Source organism: Henckelia pumila, chromosome 2 (assembly GCF_033568475.1).
Source record: "Henckelia pumila isolate YLH828 chromosome 2, ASM3356847v2, whole genome shotgun sequence".
NCBI lineage: Eukaryota > Viridiplantae > Streptophyta > Magnoliopsida > Lamiales > Gesneriaceae > Henckelia > Henckelia pumila.
In genome coordinates, this window is record NC_133121.1 from 93,495,845 (window position 1) to 93,522,602 (window position 26,758).

At 36.0% G+C, this 26,758-nt stretch overlaps 2 protein-coding genes across 8 annotated transcripts; one reads left to right on the plus strand and one right to left on the minus strand.

Moving 5' to 3' along the window:
* The first annotated feature begins 1,963 nt into the window (after window positions 1-1,963).
* On the plus strand, window positions 1,964-11,507 carry LOC140879879 (uncharacterized). Of its 4 annotated transcripts, none has more exons than XM_073283831.1 (9): window positions 1,964-2,149; window positions 3,011-4,739; window positions 5,291-5,517; window positions 5,602-5,934; window positions 8,016-8,262; window positions 9,928-10,056; window positions 10,146-10,361; window positions 10,676-10,799; window positions 10,989-11,507. In XM_073283831.1, exons 2-9 carry the CDS (start codon window positions 3,186-3,188, stop codon window positions 11,219-11,221), a joined length of 3,063 nt encoding a protein of 1,020 aa, XP_073139932.1. In that variant the 5' UTR covers window positions 1,964-2,149; window positions 3,011-3,185; the 3' UTR covers window positions 11,222-11,507. The 4 variants fall into 4 exon arrangements, with proteins under 4 accessions (XP_073139932.1, XP_073139929.1, XP_073139931.1 ...); XM_073283828.1 differs by having other exon boundaries at window positions 3,082-4,739; XM_073283830.1 differs by having other exon boundaries at window positions 3,085-4,739.
* A 1,381-nt stretch (window positions 11,508-12,888) lies between these two features.
* Window positions 12,889-16,903, minus strand: LOC140880609 (uncharacterized). 4 transcript variants are annotated; one of them, XM_073285193.1, is made up of 7 exons: window positions 16,771-16,903; window positions 16,647-16,700; window positions 15,660-15,720; window positions 15,542-15,573; window positions 14,919-15,160; window positions 13,297-13,533; window positions 12,889-13,199 (listed from the first exon to the last, which is right to left on the minus strand). In XM_073285193.1, exons 3-7 carry the CDS (start codon window positions 15,710-15,712, stop codon window positions 13,191-13,193), a joined length of 573 nt encoding a protein of 190 aa, XP_073141294.1. In that variant the 5' UTR covers window positions 15,713-15,720; window positions 16,647-16,700; window positions 16,771-16,903; the 3' UTR covers window positions 12,889-13,190. The 4 variants fall into 4 exon arrangements, with proteins under 4 accessions (XP_073141294.1, XP_073141295.1, XP_073141296.1 ...); XM_073285194.1 differs by having other exon boundaries at window positions 15,660-15,723; XM_073285195.1 differs by having other exon boundaries at window positions 16,647-16,678; window positions 16,771-16,892.
* Window positions 16,904-26,758: the final 9,855 nt, after the last annotated feature.

Below are 26,758 nucleotides of genomic sequence, written 5' to 3' on the forward strand. Positions count from 1 at the left end.
GATTTACTCGACTGATCAAGAAACTGAGAAAGAAAGACTAAATCAACTGAACTCTTGTGGATAGAATTTTTTCGTACAAGACAAAACGCCGAAAGCAGAGACACAACAGTGTATCACGTTTTCAGAAAATGTCTGCGAAAAAGACAAGTTAACGACATTGATTTGAATTGAAATGAGTCATTGCACGCCCAGTATAAACATATATCTTCGGAGCACTTGAATTCATCCGACTCCTCAAGAATTCTCGCATACACATTCAAGCCATTAGAGGTAAATTGAATTCCTTCATTTCACCCACTCACTCGAGAGAATGAGCAGAGCTTACTAAAGATCACATTCAAAGAGTCGAAGAATACAAGCACACATCTGTATATTGAAGATCAATTAAGTGCTAAGTGTTGAGTTGTAACAACAAGTGTCGTATCAAGTAATATCAGTTGAGGTGTTGCAAACCTCGTTGTAACAAGAAGCAGTCGTGAACTGTGGTCTTATAGTGTTTCTAGGAGTTCTGGGATAGGCTATGTGTGTAAGTCCTAGTCTTGGACTTTGGAGTGGGTTGTTTGCATAATGTTGTATTAGTCAAATCCTACTAGAGTGAATCATTCCGAGGTGGAAGAAGGGATGACGTAGGAGTCTTTAAAATCTCCGAACATCTATAAACACACCTCTGTGTTTATTTCTTTTAATCTATCACTCTCTCTCACACCCCATCAAATTACAAGTTCAATCTATTAGTTGACATCTTTCCGCACTTACTTAGTTGGTCAATTAACATCGACATACGAGAAAGATAGAGATCAGTTGATCAACCTCAATTGAACTCGATTTGGAAGATTTGGGGTCAACTGATTCAGTGGAAATTAGATTACTTAACTGACCACCCCAAAATCGATCCTGTCAGTTTGTTATGCACAAATAGAAAACTATATTTTAGATAAAATTAATTTTAACTTATGTGCATGCATCGTGTGTATATGTTTACCAGTATAATGCTTATATATCTATTCTATATATTCTTCTATTATATCTATCTATCTACCACACCAAATTGTTACGTTGTTGTGGGTGACCTTTTTGTTTTGTTTTTAAAATTACAATTATTTATTTTTTTTATTTTTTATAATTATTTAATAAAAAACAGATTGTAAATATGCAACGTGTATGCAAAAATTAACTATACAAGCATATAAACGGTATTAGTAAAATATAATAGCCGCCTTAACATATGTGTTATGCATACACATAATATTATTTTTTACATTATACCATTTCGAATTCAAAATTTAATAAATTTTATATTTTTTTTGTTAGAAAAATACTTCTTCTTTATATTTTTACATGATACACTTATCACACGTGTTATGATCCATTACTATATGAATAGAATATGGAAGTTATACATAAGAAAGTATATCTATTCAAATGATGAGCGACTGTTGTAATGTTCGAAAAAAATAAAATATCGGAATATAAAATTGTTTCTTAACGTTATATGTAATATATACTAAAATAAAATTTATGCAGTAACAGAAATTTATTTATAGATAATAATATAATACAATATTAAACACATGAAATGTTAAATTATAACATCCAGTAAAAGGATATTCATTTGATATTATCTTTATATTGATTTAAGTCAGAGGATACAAGTTTCCAAATAACCTTTTATTTTATCGAATAATTGAATGTAACGCCATCAAAATTGTTGGTATAGACAACTCCAAGTTTATAAAACGCTCGATTTTATAATATTCAATATTTGAATATAATATAATTATCTAAAATCAAAATCATAATGTAATTATTTATTTATTGAATTTCAACTGGGCCGATGCTGATATATTTTGTCCAATCTCCTCAACTGTGAGAAAGCCCAGCCCGTAGTTGGTCCAGTGCCTCTAGCCCAAAGATAGACCCGGGTCGGGTTCAACTTTAATCCTCCACAAGATACGTTCCACATTTCCATACGCGGGGTGTTATTCAAGGAACCCAGCTCGCATCGTTGATTCTTCCAAATGAAAATCTTCTCCCAAATTATAGTTTTTCGATCCCTCGCTAGGGTTTAACGAGCAAAAATTCATAATAATTTTATCAAGCATTTGAAATCCCGCCGTCTATTGCTTCTCGGTCGGAGGCGCCACCTTCAGTGAGTTCCCAATGGCCCCTCAACTCTATGCTATGATTTTTTTTCCATATTTTGTTTATCTTGAGATACGTGGTTGGAATTTGCTTTTGCTGGTTTAATTTGATTGTGAGTAGTCCGATCCCTTCACAAATCATAGGTTCTCATGTTTGAATGCCTTTTTCTGACGGTTTTCCTTAAGTATTTGTTTGTCCCTCAAAACTTGTGTTAAATTGATCTATTGTATTTGCAAAATTGTTATCTTGGTTTTTTTGGTTTCACTATGTTTACCATTTTCTTTATCGTATAATAAACGGGCTCACGCTTCCTCAAGAGTTGCTATTGCGATTTGATCTGAATATTCAAATCCTTTTGTTTTCTGACGCTGGACATTATTTTCCATGTTTATTGTCTTTGGCTCTATTTGCCTGGCGCTTGGTTTCATACAAAAAAATATGTATCTTACATAATTCTGAATTTGTTTCAATTCACATACATGATAAGGTTTTGTTGACTTTTTGACCGCCTAAACCCGCCCGCCCCATCTCACCTCCGGCCGCCTACATAACCGCCTAGCGCAAAGGCGGTGCAGTTGATGGCCTGTGGCCTCCTCGACTGCCATTTAGAACAATGTGCACTTAGAATTTAGTTTGCTTATGTTACAATTACTTTGATAGATAGCATATTGCCAGCTTTTCCAGACCTTGATAGATAGCATATTCATGTATTATGTTACTCATAAGCAATGCATAGGTCTTATATATTATGTTTCATAGCTAGTCTTATGTCATGGTGTATCAAATGCACCAAATCTCAAAGATTGTAATATATCCAATGGGTTTAATAGATTTGAATTTATTGATTTTTATTTTGATTTTTTTGTAGCTGGTGCTTGTACGGAAGAACTGTGCTAAAATACTCGTAGTTATTGATAATTTGTGTCCTTTTTCATTCAGTAGGGTATTTGTAGGTGGGAAGACAGTTCACAGTGTTTATCCTTAGCAAGAGAAGTGTGGAAGGTCGGATATATATCCTTCTTTCTAAGATTTGGTGAATTGCAATGGCTTGGTTTAGAGCTGGGTCTCAGGTGGCAAAGTTTGCTGTGAGGCGAACTATATCACAACAAAGTGGTTCATACTTATCAAGAACACGGGTCTCTCCTGTGCAGAACCATTACTTTCATTCTACAGTTTTTAAGTCAAAGGCCCAATCAGCTCCTGTCCCTCGTCCTGTTCCACTCTCCAGATTGACTGATAGCTTTCTGGACGGTACCAGCAGTGTTTATCTTGAAGAGCTCCAGAGGGCATGGGAGCAAGATCCCAATAGCGTTGATGAATCATGGGACAACTTCTTCAGGAACTTTGTCGGTCAGGCGAGTACATCACCTGGAATTTCTGGCCAAACGATACAAGAGAGTATGCGGCTTTTGTTGCTCGTGAGAGCTTACCAAGTTTATGGTCACATGAAAGCTACGTTGGATCCGCTGGGCTTGGAAGAGAGGTCCATTCCTGATGATCTAGACCCAGCCCTTTATGGTTTCTCAGAAGCTGATCTTGATAGAGAATTCTTCATTGGTGTTTGGAGAATGCATGGGTTCTTGTCTGAGAATCGTCCAGTGCAAACTTTAAGGGCTATATTGACTAGATTAGAACAGGCTTATTGTGGAAAAATTGGCTATGAATACATGCATATTACTGATCGTGAAAAGTGCAACTGGTTGAGAGACAAAATTGAGACTCCAATACCAATGGAGTATAGTCGCCAGAGGCGAGAGGTGATCCTTGACCGGCTTATTTGGAGTACTCAATTTGAGAATTTCTTAGCAGCTAAATGGACAGCGGCCAAGAGGTTCGGGCTTGAAGGTTGTGAGACATTGATTCCCGGTATGAAGGAGATGTTTGATAGGGCAGCTGATCTAGGGGTAGAGAGCATAGTTATTGGAATGTCACACAGAGGAAGACTGAACGTTCTGGGTAATGTCGTCAGGAAACCACTGCGACAAATATTCAGTGAGTTTAGTGGTGGTACAAAACCTGTGGATGAGGTTGGTCTTTACACTGGAACAGGGGATGTTAAATATCATTTGGGAACTTCCTATGATAGGCCAACTCGGGGTGGCAAGAGAATCCACTTGTCTTTGGTTGCTAATCCGAGTCACTTAGAGGCAGTGGACCCTGTTGTGGTAGGGAAAACTAGAGCCAAACAATATTACTCTAATGACATTGACAGAACAAAAAACATGGGTGTCTTAATCCATGGTGATGGTAGTTTTGCTGGACAAGGTGTTGTCTATGAAACATTGCATCTTAGTGCTCTTCCAAATTACACCACTGGCGGGACTATTCACATTGTAGTGAACAATCAAGTAGCATTCACGACTGACCCTAAAGCAGGAAGATCTTCACAGTATTGTACAGATGTTGCCAAAGCTTTGAGTGCACCGATTTTCCACGTCAATGGTGATGACGTAGAGGCAGTTGTTCATGCCTGCGAACTTGCTGCGGAGTGGCGGCAGATGTTCCACACTGATGTTGTGGTTGACATTGTGTGCTATCGTCGATTTGGGCACAATGAAATTGATGAGCCATCCTTCACTCAACCTAAAATGTACAAGGTCAGTCCTGTATATGACCTTTTATGGTTTAAACTTTTATTGATTTACCAGTATCTTTACCTTTACCTTTTTATTTCTTGGATTCTTTTTAAAAGCTCATTCTTATCAATGCCTGATATTCGGTCGTGTATTGATTTATTGAAAAATTGTCCCACATCGGAAGGATATAATTCCTGGGAGCCCTTAATATAGACAAGGGCAACCCTCACCTCTTGAGCTAGCTTTTGAGGTGAGTAGTTAGGTCCAATTCTCAATTTCTAACATGGTATCAGAGCCCAGACCCTTCGTGTGTGTTGGGCCGCTTATAATTGGGCTGCCTATAGTTAGGCCACCCGTTAATATCTCCACGCTCCAGATGTTCATTCCTGGGCGTGTGGGGGGTGTATTGAAAAATTGTCCCACATCGGAAGGATATAATTCCTGGGAGCCCTTAATATAGACAAGGGCAACCCTCACCTCTTGAGCTAGCTTTTGAGGTGAGTTAGGTCCAAGTTTAATTTCTAACATGATTATTGAATCTTTTTAATTTCTTACTTCAATTCCTTTTCTAGGTTATTCGGAATCATCCTTCGGCACTTGATATTTACCAAAAAAAACTGCTAGAATCTGACCATGTGACAAAAGAAGACATTGATAAGATAAGCAGCAAAGTCTTAACAATTCTCAATGAAGAATTTCTTGCCAGCAAAGACTATGTCCCTCAAAGAAGGGACTGGCTTTCAGCATACTGGACCGGTTTCAAGTCTCCTGAACAGCTTTCACGTATTCGTAACACAGGGTAATGCTACATTCGTTATTCATATTATGCAGTTCTTTTATTGCTCAAGGTTCGTTGTGTGATTAAAATATTCCTATTTTTCAGAGTCAAACCTGAGATTTTGAAAAATGTTGGCAAGGCAATCTCTACTCTGCCTGAAAATTTTAAACCACATAGAGCTGTGAAGAGAATTTTTGAAGACCGTGCCAAAATGATTGAGACAGGGGAGGGTATTGACTGGGCGGTGGGAGAAGCACTCGCCTTCGCGACATTGCTTGTAGAAGGAAATCATGTTAGATTGAGTGGACAGGATGTTGAGCGAGGTACTTTCAGCCACAGACACTCCGTTCTACATGATCAGGAAACCGGGGAACAATACTGCCCTTTAGACCATGTCATGATAAACCAAAATGAAGAGATGTTTACTGTAAGCAACAGGTATGCTCTGGTACTATGTCTGCTCTATATATCAAGTTATGTGTGGATTATTTTCTGGCGGGTATTTATTTATTTATTGTAAGTGATTAATATTTAACTCGAAACATTCTAAATGGTATAGTCGATTTCCCTTTACCACCATCAACAATGCTTTGAAAATTCTCTTGTTTATACCTTTTGTGTGTTGTGGTTGCCTGTGTCAGAAAATCCTTCCGCTATTAATTTTTCTTGGATTTATTTATTTGAATTTGAATTCATATGCCTTCAGCTGGTTAAACTTGTATTTGAAACTAACTGGTTTCAAACAGAGATTAAAGTAGTGTTTGCTGAGCTTTCAATTCAATTCGGAAGATTTGCATAGCATATTGAAATAGTGTTTGGATATATGTGTTTCTATTATGTGTAAAAAGAGATTTATTGTAATTTATTTGGAAAAAAGTAAGAGCGTAATGATTTGGAGAAAAAATAATGATTGTTTGATTATTGTGATTTGAATTGTTGATTTGAAACGGGAAACAACGAGTGGGTAAATTTTTTGAGAAAGAACTTTGCTGGCGGTGGTTTGATTTATTCGTCTAGAAATGGTTGGGCTCTTGACTTGAGTCAAACCAAAAAAATCCTTAAAAATTTTTATGTCTCATGGATTCAAGTCAGATGATTTTATGGAACCAGGCTGATGGTTTGACTAATCAATGTGACATCAAGATAGCTAGGAAAGATTCTAGATGAGATAGCTGCCTTGTCAAAATGAAACAAGTATCCGTCATAAATCTTATCAAGCCTTCTCATGCCGCAAGTCTTAAGCAAAAGTAATTGACGATTATTAAGCAGACAACTTAGTTTAAACATCAGGTTTAGTTTCCATGCCATCATTTTCTGCAGCTTTGATTTCAAATCTAAAGCATCAAAGAATGGACAAAAATATAGCTCTTTTTTGTGAGGCAGAACAGACTAAAATCAGAAATAAGAAGTAATAAGTGAATACAATGAGTAGAACATTCTCACACTCTGTTCTAGTCTCCCTCATCAGCATAATTCTGCTAACTTTTATTGTGATTATAATGGAACCTGTAAACCCCTGATCATCCTCTTCTAAGGTTGATATTGGCCTCTTCTGTTTCCTTATCCATTAATGATGTGCTGTAGCGACAGATAAAGTTAGTGTCCCCAAACATTGGTAAAAAGAGCAAATTTTAGCATGCCATATTTACTCCCACAGTTACGTGAAAGAATTTTGTTTTATGAAATTTATTGTATTTCAAATAACATTTGATCAAATGGAGCTTCGAGAAAACATGTTTTTATTTGTCGATACAATTTCAAGAAGTTCTGGAGCACCAAAGAAACATGTGCTTTACCGCACACTACTGCTTGAGGAAGTAAAATATTAAATGGTCATAATGAGGCCCTGTGCTAAAGCACAACAGACTTTTTGGTTCTTGGAGAACTTTGAATTTGATAAAATGGGTAAAATAACATTGCTTGAGGAATAATACTGTTTCATAGTGAGGCCCTGAATGCTTGAGGAAGTAACATTGCTTTTTGTGTCTCACCTATGCCACAAATGGGAAAAATAAATTAACCCCTTGTTTTCTCAGTAAGTTCAAAGACTAAGACACCCAATTTTCTGAAAAAACAAACCATATCAAAACTTTATCATAATAGAGGAATTCTGATTAAATCTAACCATGTTGGAATAATGTTGTATCCAACAGACTATAAATTTTCTATCACTGCACTGCACTGAAGTTAAATCATAATTCTATGCTTCAATTTGGACTGCTACTATGAAATGTAGCATACTCGAATGATGATGATATGTTCTGCTCATTCGGATGAGCTTTACCTTTACCATAGTCTTGCTATGTGTTGACCTAGTGGTTGCTTTGCATTGTTGATATGATTTATTTTCTAAGTTTAGATGGTTTTCAATGTGTCACCTTGTAGTCATCACCTTAATCAATTAGTTCTCATGGTTTACATTATATATATTTGATTCTAAAGTGCTTTTTAAAATTCACCTGAAATATTGTGTCTAAGATGAAAATATTATTTATCAATTACTGTTGGGCTTTCTCCAGCTCTCTTTCAGAGTTTGCAGTTTTAGGATTTGAAATTGGTTATTCGATGGAAAATCCCAACTCTCTTGTGCTGTGGGAAGCACAGTTTGGTGATTTCGCCAATGGAGCTCAGGTGATATTTGACCAGTTTGTGAGCAGTGGGGAGTCCAAGTGGTTGCGTCAAACTGGATTGGTAGTCCTGCTACCCCATGGATATGATGGTCAAGGCCCTGAACATTCAAGTGCGCGTTTGGAGCGTTTCCTTCAGGTATTGTTATTCTCTCCATCATCCTGCAGCTTATCCCATTTTTAAAAAAAAATTACACTGGATTTTTATAAACCTGTTTGTAACAAAAAAAAATGTTTCCTGTTGGGAGCCCTTCTTGTGTATCAGTGTATGTAGTTCCATCATGTGGGGAATATCTTGGTTGTATCGTCAAGTGTTTCTATTCTTCCCTTTTTGGTGGCTGTGTGGATTCTCTTTGTGCCTTGACCATGAGATAGAATAGGAGAGAAAATGTTTCTTGGAACCCTCTATTTTCCCTGGTACACGGGGCAAAGGGGAGCTATTCAAAAGATTGACTGAGGTTACTGAAATAGGTTCGTATGCTTTGCCTGGCTGTAGTTTCCTGCTCTGGATGGATTGATGTCCAATATCAGTGATCCACTGTATGCTGATGATTTTGAAGGTCCTTGAGTTTTTAGCTGAAAAATTTGCTTCATGAATCTATTCCATTTTAAGAAATTTGAGCATGCCCCAACTTTTACTACATTATAGAATATTATTTTGTGGGGACTTGGGTGATATTCTAAATATTCTAAGTTTCTAACTACTCGCACGCCTTCTTAAAAACTGGAAACTAACAATTACCTAAATCGTAACCGGCCCAATAATCATGTCGATCATTTTACTCCGATTATTTTAAATTTTAAACCTGTGACGCAGGTCAAATTTTGGCTATTTCCCAAATTTCTTCCCATCTCATCCAAGCTTTTCTCAGTTGCTATGTTCCGTTTTCTTCTCTATGATCATATTTCAAAGACAGAGATTAAAACTTGAGAGGGTGATGATTTATCGAATTATTCGCTTCCATTGCACTTTGCAGTATCACGTGAGATAATAATTTTTACCGTTTTTTTTTAATTCATGCATCCAGCACTTTAGATTTTTTTTTTTGCCCTTTCACAATTTTCATGTATTACTTTGAATGTAAAACTAGTTTCTTTCAGTTTAATTTTTTTTAATGTACTATTGTTTTACCTTGAAGAAATTATTTTTATTTGTCAATTTGGTGCTGTGTGTCATGGTCATTGTTTTATACACCAAACCGTGTGCGTCTTCTGTTAGTGTAAATAAATATTCTGGCAGCTATACCCCCTTCTTATTTTTTTTAACTTTTTTTTTTAAAAAAAATTATGGAAGGAGAGAGGGTACTGACTAGATGATATGTTAATTTGATCTTATGTTAAAGGGCTTCGGGGTAATGAAACTGCAAGTTTGATCATAAATATCAAATTAAATAAGTGACTTTGTTTCATATTGTGGTTGCTAAATTTATGACATTTCCTATCTTCTAATGCATTTTTTGGCACTGTCAAAACTGTTTCAAACCAAGTATTTTGATTTTTTGAGGAATTTTTGATGTAGAAATAACATTTTTTTTTATAAAAAATTTCTTCAATTGTTTATCTTTGGGCTTCTCATGTTTATCAGAATTGAGGCGAATTCAGCAATATCGTGTTGCATGACGGAAAGTGTTGTTTCTGCGATGTTACAAATTTGTTGTTTCCTATGCATACTAACTGATGAATTCTAAGATTGCTTATTTGCCATCTACCATCGACGAAGAAGTCTCATTTCTTGTTTTTTTGTTTTTTTTTTCAATTTCATCGAGGAACAGTAAATTGACTCTATTTTTTTTTGGTATTGCAGATGAGTGACGATAATCCTTTTGTCATTCCTGAGATGGATTCAACCCTTCGGAAACAGATTCAAGAATGCAATGTTCAAGTCGTGAATGTGACTACTCCTGCTAATTATTTCCATGTTTTGCGGCGCCAAGTAAGTGAGTTTGGATAGATAAAGCTGTATTATTCATACGAGTCTGCTCCACTCCTTATGTTCTAACCTTTCTCTTTTATATGTTTTAGTTACACAGGGAATTCCGTAAACCTCTGATTGTCATGTCACCAAAGAACTTGCTTCGCCATAAGGAGTGCAAATCCAATTTGTCTGAGTTTGATGATGTTCAAGGTCACCCTGGTTTTGACAAGCAAGGAACCAGATTTAAACGGCTTATAAAAGACCAGAACGATCACTCGGATCTTGAAGAGGGTATTAGACGTCTAGTTCTCTGCTCAGGAAAGGTGAGAAATTTTTTCGTCTTTCCTACATGCCTAGCTAACTCTTGCTGTCCTGCACTTTTCGATTTTTTTTGTTTTAAATTTTTCCGGGGTTGGTGTATGGTGTGCATGTACCATGTTTTATGATAATTCAGATTTATCTTGCCATAGGATGATTAATTAAGATGTCCAGATAATGGTGTTCTGAATAAAAGATATAACACGCCTCAATTAATTTTTAAGTTATCGAATCGCCGTATTGCTAGGAAATTTATATTTTTTTTTCTAATTTTATTAATTATTAATTTATGGAATATAATTTTGTTGTTTGTTTGCAGGTCTACTATGAGCTCGATGAAGAGAGGAAAAAAGTTGGTGGAAAGGATATTGCAATTTGTAGGGTGGAGCAACTTTGTCCATTCCCTTATGATCTCATCCAGCGCGAATTTAAGAGATATCCAAGTATGTTTCTAAAAAATTGTCTAGCATATCAGTATGTTATTCAAACACTGAAGCATTAAGGATGGTCTTTACTCGATAAAGTGTAGATTATATCATTTACATAAAAACGACATTGAGGTGTCTGAGAAGTGTCGGTTTGTGATCTATTCTACTAACTTGTGCTTTAATTTTGCCTTGCTAATGTTTTAGATGCGGAGATCGTATGGTGTCAGGAAGAGCCCATGAACATGGGTGCATTCAGCTATGTTGCCCCTCGTCTGGGCACTGTAATGAAAGCATCGAGTAAGGGTACTGTTGATGACATTAAGTATGTTGGCCGTGCGCCATCTGCCGCAACAGCTACTGGCTTTTACCAAGTTCACGTGAAAGAGCAAACTGAATTAGTCCACAAAGCTATGCAGCCCGATCCGATCAATTCTTGATATTCAAGCCTTAAAGTTGTTGCAGCGGAGCTTTCTGTGTTTGAGGCATTTTTCTCATTTCAAATGGGCAACTGTTTCAAACTTCAAATGATCGTGTTGTTATTTTGTGAGAATAAAGGTACTCTCTGAGACTCTGAAATCAATTTTATTGATGAAGTATTACTTTTATGCGAACATTTTGTAAAGGGTTCCACATTTTTGTTATCACATGTATTCATTTCCATGTATTGTTGAATATACAAGAAGACGGCCTCTGATCAGCTGAAGTAGATTTTCACGTGGTAAAGTATTTTGCCATTAATCTTCATAACTATTTAGAAGGGAGGGTTTTGAGGAGTTCTGGTGATTTTTTTGGAGTTTATCAAGTGCTTGAATGATTTTGTTCTGGATTTGGAATCTTGATATGAGTACTCTGAATTGGCTATTAAAAGTTATGATCTTTTGCAATTGGGTAGGTCTCACAAGAGATGACAAGAAAATGTCTCAAGGATATCCGTGAGATGAGTTATTCTTGCAAAATAATACATTTGGTATAAAAAATAATATTTTTTCATTGGATGACCTCAATAAAAGATCCATCACATAAAAGTTCATGTGAAACTGACTTATCGGCGTTTTTGTGTTTGCAATTTGTTTGATTGTATTTAATAATGCTGATGTTCGTAAGATAGAGGTTAAAATGTTGGGATTTTTTCCGTTCAAGTCCCAGATTAAACTGGGACCACTCTGCAGCTTTCATGATTTGATTTGGTTGGTGCATGACCTTTGTTCGATTTTGGTATGGATAGAATCGAAACTGCCAATGGTTCCGGGAACAACCCCCTGTGCTGTATTTGTGAAATTTATTGAACAGGAAAATATATTTCCTATCGCCCCGTCAATTGATGCTAGGCATCCTAGTAGATGGATTAAGGGAGTGTTTGCAATAGATTGTGCTTTTGTAGAAGTGATTAATTTATAGATTATAAAAAAATTAAAAAAAAATCAAAAATTGGTAGTGTTTGAAAACAAATGTGAAAATCCAAAAATCAAAGTTGGATAGTGTTTGATAAATAAGTGATTAGAGTGATTTTAACAATGACCTTCTTATTAGAATCACTTTTGGAGAATCATAATCACCACATGACTAGCTTTTGGATTTCAATTAAGTTAAACATAAGCTAACACATAATCTAGGTTTAAGAAACACACAAAAATAATTTTTTTAAGTCAAAAGCTAACAATCACTTTTTTTTAGTGATTGCAAATATTCCCTAAGTGATTGTTAAATAAATGATCAAGAGTTTGATTTCTTCCACCAATATTTTCTTGAGTGAACCGATCACACAAAATTTGCCCAATGCAATTCACTCGATTAGCATAATTACAAACTATCGTGTTAACTCGAAAATTTATCCAGTACATATCAAAAAGATGACAAACAAGATTCCCTTGTCATAAAAAATAAAACCAAGAACTTCAACTTTGTCACATAAATAATTGTCTTGCTCGCATAAATTCATTTCGGGTATATTGTAACGTACAGTCTAATATAGAAATATTTTACGTTTGGTTGTACTAGTTGGGACTGAAAAACAAAAATTTCTGTAAACTTAGCACCGAAACACAACCAAAAATCTTTTCAACCCGTGGCAGCTTAATCACAAATTGTCCTCAGCCAAATCATAGGCACCAAATATAATTTTATTAATTAACTACTAATTCTTCTCCAACCACATCATCTCAATATTGACAATAGAATTTACCACAAATCTCATATCACATCAATCAAGCTCATATCACATTCGACTGTTGCACAACTGCAATATATCTAAGAAGATATTATAACACTAAAACATTGTACAAGAACCACTGGAAAAGACTCCTGGAATTTCTTGCAAGGAGCAAGAAACCACCTCAACTGGCCAAAATCTTGTACTTCACTTCACCACGAAATATCCCACCAAACAAAACCACTAAACAAGATCTTTCAGGCTTTCTGCAAAATGGAGCGCAACAAAAGAATGAAATTCAGAAGTCAAAATAGCGAATATCTCTAATCATACGATAATTGCAGATCATATGAAAAAACTTACTTGCATCGGAAGGTACAGTTTAAACTCTGGTGGGAGCTCCTCCTCTGAATATAGGCGATCAGAGAAATATATTCTTCTCAGGCGGCAATTAGCATGAACCTGAACTCTCAGTGTCTCCACATAGTTGGTTCCATAAGCTCGCCGAGTCAGATCTGAAAGGTTGAGCTGGATCTGATTCCATCCCTCATCCAATCTCAATGGCATGGTGCAAATAAAAGGTTTAACTCTAGTGACAGCCTGCAGTGGACGTGAATACTTCACAATCTAAGAAAAGAAAGATATTTCTGCGCAGTAGGCAGTAGCCGAGAGTGAAACATCAAGTATGTGGAAATTCCAAGTACAATTTTAAAATCACCAATATATAATTCATTCCCAGCCTCCTCGAAATCTCTATGGGATCAATCAAGTTAATTTTCTAAACAGTTAATGAATAATATTACTACCTATAACAAATATCCCAATGTCAAAGTTTCATATAAACAATAATATCTATAAGTACTCTCCATTCTTTTCAAAATTTGATAGAGAACAAACATGGAAACAGATTTCATTTATCTATCTTTCCTCATTAAATGAGTCAGTCAAATAACATATAAAATTGTAATGCGCTCCAAAATCATCTGAGTTTAAGATGCTTGACATTTAGCTTTATTGGATCACATATTTTTGGGGCAACTGAATGTGTTTGTAATTGTTTTTCTTTTGTTGAGGCAATTATGAGTTTCGACACAAACATTGAAACATATGGACGAAAGGCAAATTATATGGAAATACTGAGTTGAAGCATGTTGCATTTTCATAATGTTAGATTATACAACTGCATACATTTCATGTTTATGCTCTTCGAAAACAATTCTATCCTGTATCCGATACAAATTGCACTTCAACAAAGACTATAAAGCTGCAAACCAACTTTATCAACATAGGCAGAGGCATGGTATCAATAATCTAGCAAAAATGTCTGACATCTTCCCACACCATCCTAAAGCAACCCTTTCTCACCATTGACATGCGTGTACAGGGCAAGTACATATAGAACTCTGAGGTCACTGTTTGTTGTTTTCTTTCAAGTTGTCATTTAGCATGGGAAACATACAAATCACAATCGTCATTCAGTATAACACGACCATAAACACGTTTTAATAGAAACAGCGCATTAATCAGAAACAATACATGCACAAGATAGAACATCAAGCATACAGGAGTGAAAATTCACACATTAACTATTTGCCACGGATTACTAACATTTTGAAAGTTGAGGGAATTCACTGAACCCCAAAACAATAAGGGTACACCTTTATTACGAGAGTTTTACAAGATGTGAATTAGAGAATCTATGATTTGATGGACACAAATTCAAGATACCCATACTTTATATGCTGCTCAAAATATAGGTCTTAACACAGCTGCAATATGCTATTAAACATAAACAAGGGGGAAAAAACTCTCTTTGTTATTCTCAAACAAAACGAACATCACATTCTGTTTGAGCTACATACATAACATAATTACATCAACCACACAAATCAAAATCAACAATAAATGAGTTGAGCAGAGATAAAAAGAACAGGTAATATGCTGAGCGATTAATAGTAAAATATATAAAAACAAGACTCACAGACTTGGAAATTTGATGCCCGAAATCTTCGGCGAACATTTTTATCATCCAGAACCTGAATCTCAAACGTGAAGTACTTCTTCATGTTTTTCACAACCATGACTAAGAACGGTAGCTTGATACCAAGTGTTGCAGTTGGATCAGCAGGACAAGTAATATATGCGGATTGGACATTTGATCCAACTATTTCGAGCACATTCGATTGTATATCATCATCTTGCAATCGCTTGATTTGGCCATTAGCAACTGAAAGATACTTTTTCCCCATTAAAATATAGTCAAACATAAATACATAACCCAAAATGATTACTCCACCGTAGTGAAATGTTTCAAAGCATGATGTGGCTGGTTCAGTAGCATACGTCTTTAACAAAAAGGAATTTGTCATGCAAACATAGGAATTTGAATAATATCAATGAAAATAATGACCTCTAAAAGCAAAGAATTTTATCTGTCATGTGAATTAAAATTTGGGAACTGAAGACAAAGAATATAGGGAAAGACATGGATACGTATATGAATTCCATAGAAGAAGAATAAATTGCTGGAAACATAAAAGTACCCCTGTAAGTGTGAAACATACAAGCCATAAAGTGCACAACTACAACTGGAAAAAAAAAACTATACCTTCTTTATCCCAAATCTGTAAAGGCTTGCTCCTGAATGGTGGATGGAATTAACCAGAAATTAAAACATAACATTCATAAAGCAACACACGCTAAAAAAATTTAGAAAAACATCGTACCCCAGGCTGTAGAGAATTGACAAGAAACCAGACTGGAATGTGTTCTTAAACATTTGTTCAGCTGCTTTTGAAAAAAATGAAATACCTAAAGTGATTATACAAGTCTGCTTTGCTCAACTCATACTGAAGAACAAAAGCATATGAATTGATCGAATTATCACAACATTATATCACACTCACAAATGCCACCAAATGACATGTGAAATTAATAACAAAAGACAAGACAGTCCTTCACTCTCGAGCTTTATTTATTTCAATGAGTTTTAACATATTATCAGCACAGTTCACGATATTTAAATTTCATCGCCACAACATAAAATATACTGAAAATTGCAGCTGTCATACTATGAGTTACATATATTATATATCTTTGGGAGTTAAATAGAGTGATTTATTTTATTTTAAGAATTTGTGTTAATTTGTATCCATCTAAGGCAATGATGAAAAAAAAGGCATGAAATGATAATGGAACAGAAAAGTCAACAAATGGAAATTTTAAAAAATTAAAATTTGCATAAATTTCAAATAACATGGTCTAGCCCAATTCACATCAGTCATTGATTAATTAAAAACTGACCACTCAAATAAAAATAAACTCATAAAATTTTAAATACATCAGCTTCAAATACCAATTGAATATCAATAGAAAGATGTCATGAAAGTCGATCCATACAAATTCTTGAAATACTTTACATCTGAACCACATATTTAGTGAAAGGGGATACACTAATGAAATCGAAATAACTCAGCTTATGACATTTCCACTTCTCTGTATCAAATCTGAATTAGAAATTTGTTTGCACCTACGAAAACAGTTTTTATTTGGACAAAATTTTCTAAACATTGGAAATTACTTCCAAAATTCGCACAACAATTTTAAAAAACTGTATTTAAAATTTCTAAGGTACAACTACCAAACTTGTATTATTCGACAATAAAATTCAAAAATCACCAAATAATGCAAGCTGAAATTTCGAAAACAATAACCTTAGCTTCGGTTCTCGCTGGCTCGACGATTCCTGGAGTTGAATATTTCAATACCTGCACGATGACACAACATGTCTCAAAATTAACCACCAAAAAGAGCAGAAAATGGATGAATTAAACTCACCACTGATTCAATTCCGAATTCCTGCAATTCACGGCGGCCAATAGACGGCTAGAACTGACGGTCAGGGTTTGGGAAAATTTTGGGAGAAAGGGGGATCGCTTGACTTCGCGTGTATTGGTTTTTATATTTTAAATTTGTACAAAACTGCAGTTTTACGATCTCAATAGTTATTTTTAAATGTATGTCTTATATGGGTTATTCATTAAAATGTATTATATTTTATATCAAAAGTATTATTTATTATTATAAATAATGTTATTCATATTTTAATTAATATCCTATATAAATATTAGAGTTGTCAAAATGGGCCGACAAACCAATCCACCATTTATGCAAGTTAATAAATTATCAACTCAATCCATTTATTTGACGGTGTAGGGTGGATCGACCCACCAATTTTTAGTTATATTTGACGAGTTGGAGCGAGTTGGCCCGCAACCTACCACTTGGCGAGACGGGATGGGCCGACTCATTATTTAGACGAGTTGAAAATTTATCAACTCAACCCGCCTATATAAAAGAGCGGGACGGACCAACCCAACAGTCTCAACCCACCTTGAAAGTTCTAATAAATATGACAATTTCTAATCCATATTTTAAATTATAACTCAATTATTTGATTTAACTATTTTAATTTCATATTTAAAAAATTATTATTAGTTATTAAATGATGATGAACAATTAAATGTACCGAATTTTTTTGCAACTTCATAGACATTTTATTTTGTTTTTTTTTTTTCTAAACACGATGGTAATAATGGTATGTTATCCACTTTTAAAAAAATCAATTATCGTCGGGTTTTTTTATTATCAATTTTAAAAAAAAATTATAAATTATAAATTTAATGCAAATAGTGTAGGATTGCAAATATACTGCAATCTTCCACCACTAATGATGGACGTTGCAAAAAAAAAATACAGCGAACGCTGTCAGCAATGTCACGTAGGGGGTTCAGTACATGCCGCCCGCAGGACACTACCCTGCGGGTGATGTGTAACCCCATGATTGATCAAAATTAATGGATCTCACGTGAAGCCCACTAATTTTAACCAATCATGAGCTGCCACGTTACCCGCATGGCACTACCCTGCGGGTAGCATCTACTCAACCGGTAAAGACATTGCTCGGGAAAAGTATTGAAAGTTATTGCATGTTGCAGAGAGAGAAAATATTGCACAATAAACATATAAGCCTAATTAATCTCACACCATCCTCTAAAAAAAAAAAAAAAAAAAAATCTCACGCCTAACATCATTCAATCCAATTAATCACACTAACTACTTTTTCATATTCATATTTCCAAGACCATGATATGCATTTTATAAAGTACATGATTTAAAATTTTTGTCTTTATAACTAAAAATGTAGTTTTCATTTTATAAAGTACATGATTTAAAATTTTTGTCTTTATAACTAAAAATGTAGTTTTTTTTCCACAATAAATTGAACGTAAAAATGTTTTTTTTTATGTAACATGATGACAAAATATTATCATAATTTTATATATTTTTATATATAAAAACAAACAAGTTTTTCGAGAAAACGATTTTCCGCTAAAAAAAATACTTTAAATAGTATTATAAATAAAAATAAAAAAATGCATGTCATTACTTTTTTTTCTTATTCATTGGGTAATTTCAAAATATATCATGAATATATCTCCAATTTCTGTGTAACTATCCTAATAAAATCTTATAAATTGTGAAAGTCTATTAGAAAAATTATAAATAAACATTAAAAATAACTCAAAAAATAAATAACTTAATTATTTTATTATATCTACAATCCTTTATAATTTCAATGATTAATTTGAAATACATTTATCAAATGCTTGCGTCTTCGGTTTTTGTGGAGTCTACCTAAGAAAAAAATAATTACAACATATTATTTATCGGTGCACATTTAAAAAAACTTCAAATCATAACTCCTTTATTTTTTTAATTATTATTTTAATATATATATATGCACAAAAGTCAGTTAAAAAAGAAAGCTCAATTTTTCTCCACCTAAAACATATTATTAAAAGTAGAAAAACAATATTATAAAAAAAAGAACACTCTATGTGTGAAAAATATAATTATTCATTAATACAGAAAATATTATGAGATAACAACAAATTCAAAATTTGGTTTTTAGAGATTAAAAATCGTTTCGAAATAACAATAAATTCAAATGTTGGCTTCAAAAAGATGAAAAATATGATTCATTTATTAAATTTAAATTATTACGATGATACACAATGACAAAAAAAAATATTCAACAGGTGATTTTAAAAAATGTTACACAAAAAAACCAAAAATATATAACATCATATTTTAAATTCAACAAAATCATTTTACGAGATAATGATAAATTTATATTTCATATTATTCTTTAGATTATATATTCAACGACATATTTAATAATTATGAAAGATAATGTAAAATGTAAATTTTATAATCGGTATAATTTTTTTATATGATAAATCTAACAACAGATTTTTTTAAAAAAGTTACACAAATAAGAAAATATATATATATATATATATATATATATATATATATATATCTTATTATAAAAAATCTATCAATTAGACATTATCTTTTTGTTTACCAAAATTATACTTATGTGAATTTTGTCATTTTTTTATTATAATTTAATTTTTTGATAATTTTTACAATTATGATATTACTCTTATTTGAATAAATATATCTTCTTCTAATTATAAAAAATCTATCAATTAGACATTATCTTTTTGTTTACCAAAATTATACTGATGTGAATTTTGACATTTTTTTATTATAGTTTAATTTCTCGATAATTTTTACAATTATGATATTACTTTTATTTGAATAAATATATCTTCTTCTAATATAATTAATATTAGTATTTCAAATAATTAATTAATTAATATTTCATATATTTGTTTTATTAAATATTAATTAATGATTTGAATATAAGAATAATTACTTAATTAGTTAAATGGTATTGCGTTATATTTATTATGATAATATTTTGTCATCATGTTTGAAAGGTTACACCTAAAAAATCAACTGGGCCTGAGCCCAATCATGAAGGTCCACTCCGAATATTTTTAAGGCCCAAGCTTAATTAAATATAATATATATTTAATTCGAGCAGGCCCTAATTTCTACAAAAAGCCCATAAGAGGCTTAAGCCCAAAAAGCTCTCCAAACATCTATAAATAGCTCAAGTCACCTCATTATTAAGGTACACACTTTCTTAAGCAATAGATCGCTCTACTCTCGATTATTATTCCTTGAGTAATAACTGACTTGAGCGTCGGAGTGCCTTCGCCGGGAACCCTCCCGGCTCCTCTGACTTTGTTTTGTGACGTAGGAACAACCCACTGAAGATCTCCATCGGGAACATACAAGGACTTACTGATACTCCGGACTTTGCGGAAGCAACGTGTCACATACAAGTGATTTTTGGCTACATCAGCTTGGCGCCGTCCGTGGGAAACTGTTCATTACGTCATTGAGAACACATATTACTTCAAAAATGTCTCAAGGAAATATTAACAATGGAAACGCACCGCAGAGTATTACTCTCACCCGTGAAGACTTGACCGCGCTAATGGAAAACACAGCCGCACTCGCAGCAAAAGATGCAGTTGCTCAGTACCTAGAAACTCGCAAGCGCAAAAGCAGCAAGAAAAAGGCTCAGACTGAAGGCTCGTCATCTCTTGACCCTAATAACGGAGACCCAAATAAAGATAAATCTAAAGTGAATGATAAAGATCAAGGGGGGACCAAGAAAAATACTACTCAGAAAGACGGTGAAGCAAGTGTTCACACAGTTCATGACATTTCTGGCGAAAACAAGATCACTAATCCAGCTCGGAAGGATGGATCTCGCACACATGTAACTGGAGAGAATATTTCCGCAATTTTGCCGTCACGCCGAAGCCCCTTCACTGATGACATATTATCTGAAGCATTACCAAAGGGAGTCAAAATCCCCAGCTTACCTGAGTTCGATGGAACGAGTGACCCCCAAGACCATATTGACAAATTCTACGCGAAAGCGGATTTGTATGATATCACAGATGCTGCATACTGCAAAATTTTCCGAACAACATTATCAGGAAGAGCGCTCACATGGTTCAACAAGTTACCCTCCGGATCTATTGCCAATTTGGAGCAACTTACTGACTGCTTCATCCAGCAATTCTCAATTAACAAAAAATACCCAAAAACAGCAGCATATTTGTTCACAGTCATTCAAAAAGAAGGAGAATGTCTGAGGGACTATGTTCGGCGATTTACTCATGCGGTGCACGAAGTCTTACATGTGAACCATGATTTGTTAGCCGGAATAATGCAGCAAAACTTGCGTCATCGGAAGTTCAAGGAATCAATAGCGGGAAGGCCGCCCAAAAACCTAGAGGAATTACTGGAAAGAGCTGAGAAATACATTCGGGTTGAGGAATCTATTGAACCACACTACCTGAATAAAAGAAAGAGAGAAGAAGATAAACCAGATATTAGAAAGCGAGACGAGAAGCGAACAGCACAGAGCCCCCGTCTCCAGAATACACCCCTCAATGCACGTCTGACCGATATACTGGTAGTGGCTGAAAAACAAGGATTGTTACGTCCCCCTCGCCCAATGCAGAATAACCCAAAGCGCCTACGTTCGGAAAAGTATTGTCATTTTCATAAAGATAAAGGCCATACTACAGAAGATTGCTTCAGTTTGCGAGCAGAAATTGAAAAACTCATAAAGCGCGGACATTTGGGGAATTTCGTGGACAAGTCCCGCGGTGAAAAACGAGACGACAGGCGTCGGGACGAACAACCAAAACATGACTATCAAAAGCGCCATGACGAAACTGGGAAACAGCATGAACGAGCGGATGAAAATTTGCCCTCGGGAGGGGTAATCGCCGTAATCACTGGGGGACCTGCTTGTGGCGACTCGAACAATGCAAGAAAAGCTCTTCTGCGAGCAGCAAAAGGAACCAACAATTTATCCAGCCCCACATCCTTGTCAATATGTGAAGTTGGAACCATTCAAGATGGATTATCATTCAGTGACAAAGATCTGGAGAACCCTCGGGGTGCCCATAATGATGCTTTAATCATCTCAGCCACAATCTCCAATTTTTGGGTAAAGAAAATTCTAGTGGATTCAGGAAGTTCGGCCGACATAATTTTTCATAATGCATTCGTAAAGTTGAGTATTAGTAATGCACAGTTAACTCCAGTCAACACTCCACTAGTCGGATTTTTCGGAGAAATAGTTGAAGCTTTGGGAGAGGTAACGCTTCCTCTATCCTTGGGTTCTTACCCCAAGCGGTCTACTAAAATGGTGAAATTCCTTGTGGTAAAAGCTTCATCTGCGTACAATGTGATATTGGGACGACCAAGTCTCAATATATTCCAAGCCATCGGATCGACATATCATATGAAGCTGAAGTTTCCGACTCCAGGAGGAGTAGGAGAAGCCCTTGGTGATCATCGTCTAGCTAGAGAGTGTCATGTAGTGACTCTGCGGGGTTCGTCAGAAAATCGGAAAAGACAAGTCTCTAGCGAGGAAAAACCACCAAAACCCGGAAAGCTTTTGCATGAAAACGGAATTCATTTGGTGGATGAAGAAGCTGAGAGCAAAGAGAGAATAACAGCAACCGAAACTCTGAAACATGTGGCAATCATTCCAACTGATCCCAAGAAAACCCTAAAGATCGGGACCGAATTACCTCCTGAACTGGAAGAGAAGTTGAAAAATTTTCTTGGGCGCAATTTGGACGTGTTTGCTTGGGGTGATGAGCATCTGCCAGGAATACCTCATGAATATGCGCTTCATCACCTCCATGTTGATCCGAAAATGAGACCGGTGAAGCAAAAGAAAAGAGCATTTGGTCCAGAGAAAAATCGGCATATAGCCGCGGAAGTGGAGAAACTCTTAGTGGCAAAGTACATCAGGCCAGTTTCATACCCAGATTGGCTTGCAAATGTGGTTTTAGTACCAAAACCTGGAGGAAAGTGGCGTTTGTGTATAGATTTCACTGATCTCAACAAAGCATGCCCCAAAGATCCGTTTCCACTCCCTCGAATTGACTTGTTAGTCGATTCGACAGCAGGATGCGAGCTGCTCACTTTTCTTGATGCATATCAAGGATACAATCAGATCGGCCTAGCGCCAGAGGACCAGGAAAAAGCAAGTTTCATCACCGATAGGGGAATTTATTGTTATGATGTAATGCCGTTTGGTTTGAAAAATGCTGGAGCTACCTATCAGCGTCTGGTAAATACCATGTTCGAACACTTGATCGGGCGAAACATGGAAGTTTATATAGATGACATGCTCATCAAGAGTATTCAAGCATCTAATCATTTGGAAGATCTTGAGGAATGTTTCAGTATACTCAGAAAATACAGGATGAAACTTAATCCGGATAAATGCACTTTTGGTGTACGAGGAGGCAAATTTCTCGGTTATATGGTGTCAGAACGAGGAATAGAGGCCAACCCGGAAAAAATCAAAGCAATTTTAAACATGAATCCTCCGAAGAGTGTAAAAGGCATCCAAGAGTTGACAGGACGTTTGGCCGCCCTCAACCGATTTATCTCAAGATCTGCAGACAAGGGTTTACCATTTTTCAAAATGTTAAGGAGTGGGAAAGGTTTTCAATGGACAGAAGAGTGTCAGCAAGCATTTGACGAGTTGAAAGTACATCTGACCTCTCCGCCGTTGTTGGTAAAACCAAACGAAGGTGACACCCTGTTAATTTATCTGGCAATATCTGCGGAGGCGGTAAGTGCAGTATTGGTTTCTGAAGTAGGACGTGAGCACAAACCAGTTTATTATATCAGTCGAATTTTACACGGAGCAGAATTAAGATATACAAAGATCGAGAAACTGGCACTGGCTTTGGTAATTGCAGCGAGAAAATTACGTCCTTACTTTCACTCTCATCCAATAATTGTACTCACCAATCATCCTCTCAAACAAATTATCTCGAGTCCTGAAGCATCAGGAAGAATGGTTAAGTGGGCTGTTGAACTGAGCCAATATGGAATTGAATATCGCCCGCGTCCAGCGATTAAAGCACAAATTCTGGCTGATTTTCTAGTAGAAATGACAGTAACTCAAGAAGAGAGTTCCACCCAAACATGGATGGTTTATGTCGACGGGTCATCAACCTCTACAGGAAGCGGTGCAGGTATAGTTGTGGAGAGCCCACAGGGAGATAAATTTCAATATGCCGTCAAATTTCGATTCCCCGCAACGAATAATGAGGCAGAATATGAAGCTTTCATCATGGGAATTAAATTGGCCCTGTCAGTCGGAGCAAAGAGACTGACGATACACAGTGACTCCCAACTTATCGTCAGTCAGGTTAAGGGAAATTATGAAGCGAAGGAAGATAAAATGTTTGAATACCTCACTCAAGTAAACGAGCTTCTTTCGCGTTTAGACAGCTATGATATAAAGCAGATACCTAGAGGGGAAAATGAGTCAGCAGACCGCCTTGCCAAGTTAGCAAGCTCCTTGGCCAACATTGATAATAGGAAAATTACATTCCTAACTTATGGCAAGGAAGAAACTGATGGAAGTGATGTTACAATCTTCTGTGCTGATAGCAAAGAGCCTAGTTGGAAAGATGAAATAATCGACTATTTAAAGCAAGAGAAATTACCTGCTAACCAAGTCGAAGCCCGAAAACTTAGAGTGAGAGCTGCTCGGTTCACGATCATTGACGGAGAACTGTACAAAAGAGGTTTCTCTTCACCTTACCTAAAGTGTCTAACGCCAGCTAAGGGAAACTATGTGCTCCGTGAAATTCATGAAGGAATATGTGGAAATCATTTAGCTGGCAGAGCTCTCGCGGGGAAAGCATTGCGCCAAGGGTACTTTTGGCCAACGATGAAGCAAGACGCTATTGAGTTAGCAAAATATTGTCACGCATGTCAAGAGCATGCTAACTTCCATCACCAGCCGGCTACAATCTTACAGCCCCTGGAAAGTCCTCTACCTTTTGCTCAATGGGGAATGGATTTGGTAGGTCCTTTTCCTCCTGCTACCGGACAAAGAAAATTTCTGATAGTAGCTGTGGATTATTTCACCAAATGGGTCGAAGCTGAACCATTGGCCAAAATATCCGAGAAAGATGTAATCAATTTCTTATGGAAGAATATAATATGCAGATTTGGCATTCCTCAAACCTTGGTTTCAGATAATGGAACTCAATTTTCTGGAGCAAAGATAAAAGACTGGTGCAGAGGACTCTCTATCAGGCAGTTCTTCACTTCTGTAGGGAATCCTCAAGCAAATGGGAAAACCGAGGTCACCAACCGAACCATTCTGCAGCACCTCAAAACACGTCTAGGCAATGCCAAAGGAAAATGGGTGGATGAGTTGCCAAGTGTTCTATGGGCATATCGAACCACTTCACGCTCTTCAACTGGAGAATCTCCTTTCAACCTGGCCTACGGAACGGAGGCTGTGGCTCCTGCCGAAATCGGAGAGCAATCATGGCGAGTGAAACAGTACACTTCATCTGGAAATGACCAAGCCCTCCGAATTTCATTGGACTTAGTGGATGAACTGAGAGATGAAGCTTCAACACGAGCCGAGAGATATCGAGCTTGTATGACTAAAGCATATAATGACAGAGTCAAACCAAGATCTTTCCAAGTAGGAGATCTGGTATTGAGAAAATCTGACATCTTGAAGTCTGTGGGCAAGCTGGATCCGAAATGGGAAGGCCCCTATAAAGTAATTGAGATCGTGAAGATGGGAACATATCGCCTCCAACATTCAGATGGAAGAATACTTCCCAGGCCTTGGAACGTGGCCAATCTGAAGAAGTTTTATGCATAAACTGCAGCTCTCATCAATAATAGGCTAAATTTATTAGCATATTTTCCTTATGTTTTCATATTACAATTTTGTGATACATTGTTCAACTAATTTGATTATTGTTTTTATATAAACAGATTACTTTGTCGAAAGCATATCATATCTCCTCTCCTATACTAACGCTTACTTACGACATAAACGTCATAGACCCTAGCAATCATAAAAAATTCCCAACAGTAAGAGGCTTGGCCAGCCCCTTGGGACATTTGAACTTATGACGCTGTAAGAGGTCAGGACGACATAATAACATTATAAGTCCCGGGATACCTCACCACGCACCAAGTGGGTTTAGGAATTCCCCTTGAGACAAAATCTTGGGAGATTGATCCCCTCCCAAGTACTCCATTGTTAAAGCGATAGTATTTTATTCATCAAACAAGTATGCAATAGCAACTTCAAAATGCAAAAGAGATATGATAATCGACAAATACTTACTTACTCAAAAAGAACAAAAAAAAAGTCTATGACTTTGACTCTGTCACAAAAAAAAATTTTGCCCGAAAGTGGCAAGAAATAATAAAGCTAAACTGTTCCACGGTTTAGTCTCCATATAGCTTCGACACACACCGTCATTATTGGCTGTATAAGCTAAAAATTCGAACGCAAAGCTTCGATCATCTCCTCATCACCCAGACCTCCCAGTAAATCTCCTAAGGGAGGATCCGAGTCATCTTCAACTCTGGCAAGACTAGGCTCCGGAATCTTTGGGTGAATCATCATAATAATTTCCTCTGGAACTAGTTGAGTTTTCCGTAGTTCCTTGCGGCAATCCACTACAACTTCATCATGAATAACGATCGCCCGCTGAATCACTTCATCTCTAAAATCTGTGGACTCTCGGTAGCATTCAATTGCTTTTTCTCCAGTACTTCGCAAGAGATTCTTGCCTATTGACGAATTGAGAAAAGTCTCACCGGTCTCCGATTCATGGGAATATTTTCCCTTAAGTAGCTCCATATCCTTGCACATTGCATCATACTTTTTGGATTTCTCTTCAAGCTCCTTTTGCGATTTGAGAAAATCATCTCGGGCCTTAGCACCTTCCTCGCCGAGTCTTTTGCACTCTCCCCTTAATGACGCCAGCTCGTCATCAAATTTTCTCCCGGAATTTCGAGA

Excerpts from the sequence above, each read along its gene's own strand:
- LOC140880609 (XM_073285193.1), bottom strand. The coding sequence starts at position 15,712 with ATGTTTAAGAACACATTCCAGTCTGGTTTCTTGTCAATTCTCTACAGC. Across the intron at positions 15,161-15,541 it reads ACAGATTTGGGATAAAGAAG|TTGCTAATGGCCAAATCAAG; the intron begins GTATAGTTTTTT and ends AGTATCTTTCAG. Across the intron at positions 13,534-14,918 it reads TTCGGGCATCAAATTTCCAA|GCTGTCACTAGAGTTAAACC; the intron begins GTCTGTGAGTCT and ends CGTCCACTGCAG.
- LOC140879879 (XM_073283831.1), top strand. The coding sequence starts at position 3,186 with ATGGCTTGGTTTAGAGCTGGGTCTCAGGTGGCAAAGTTTGCTGTGAGG. Across the intron at positions 8,263-9,927 it reads GTTTGGAGCGTTTCCTTCAG|ATGAGTGACGATAATCCTTT; the intron begins GTATTGTTATTC and ends TTGGTATTGCAG. Across the intron at positions 10,057-10,145 it reads TCCATGTTTTGCGGCGCCAA|TTACACAGGGAATTCCGTAA; the intron begins GTAAGTGAGTTT and ends TATATGTTTTAG.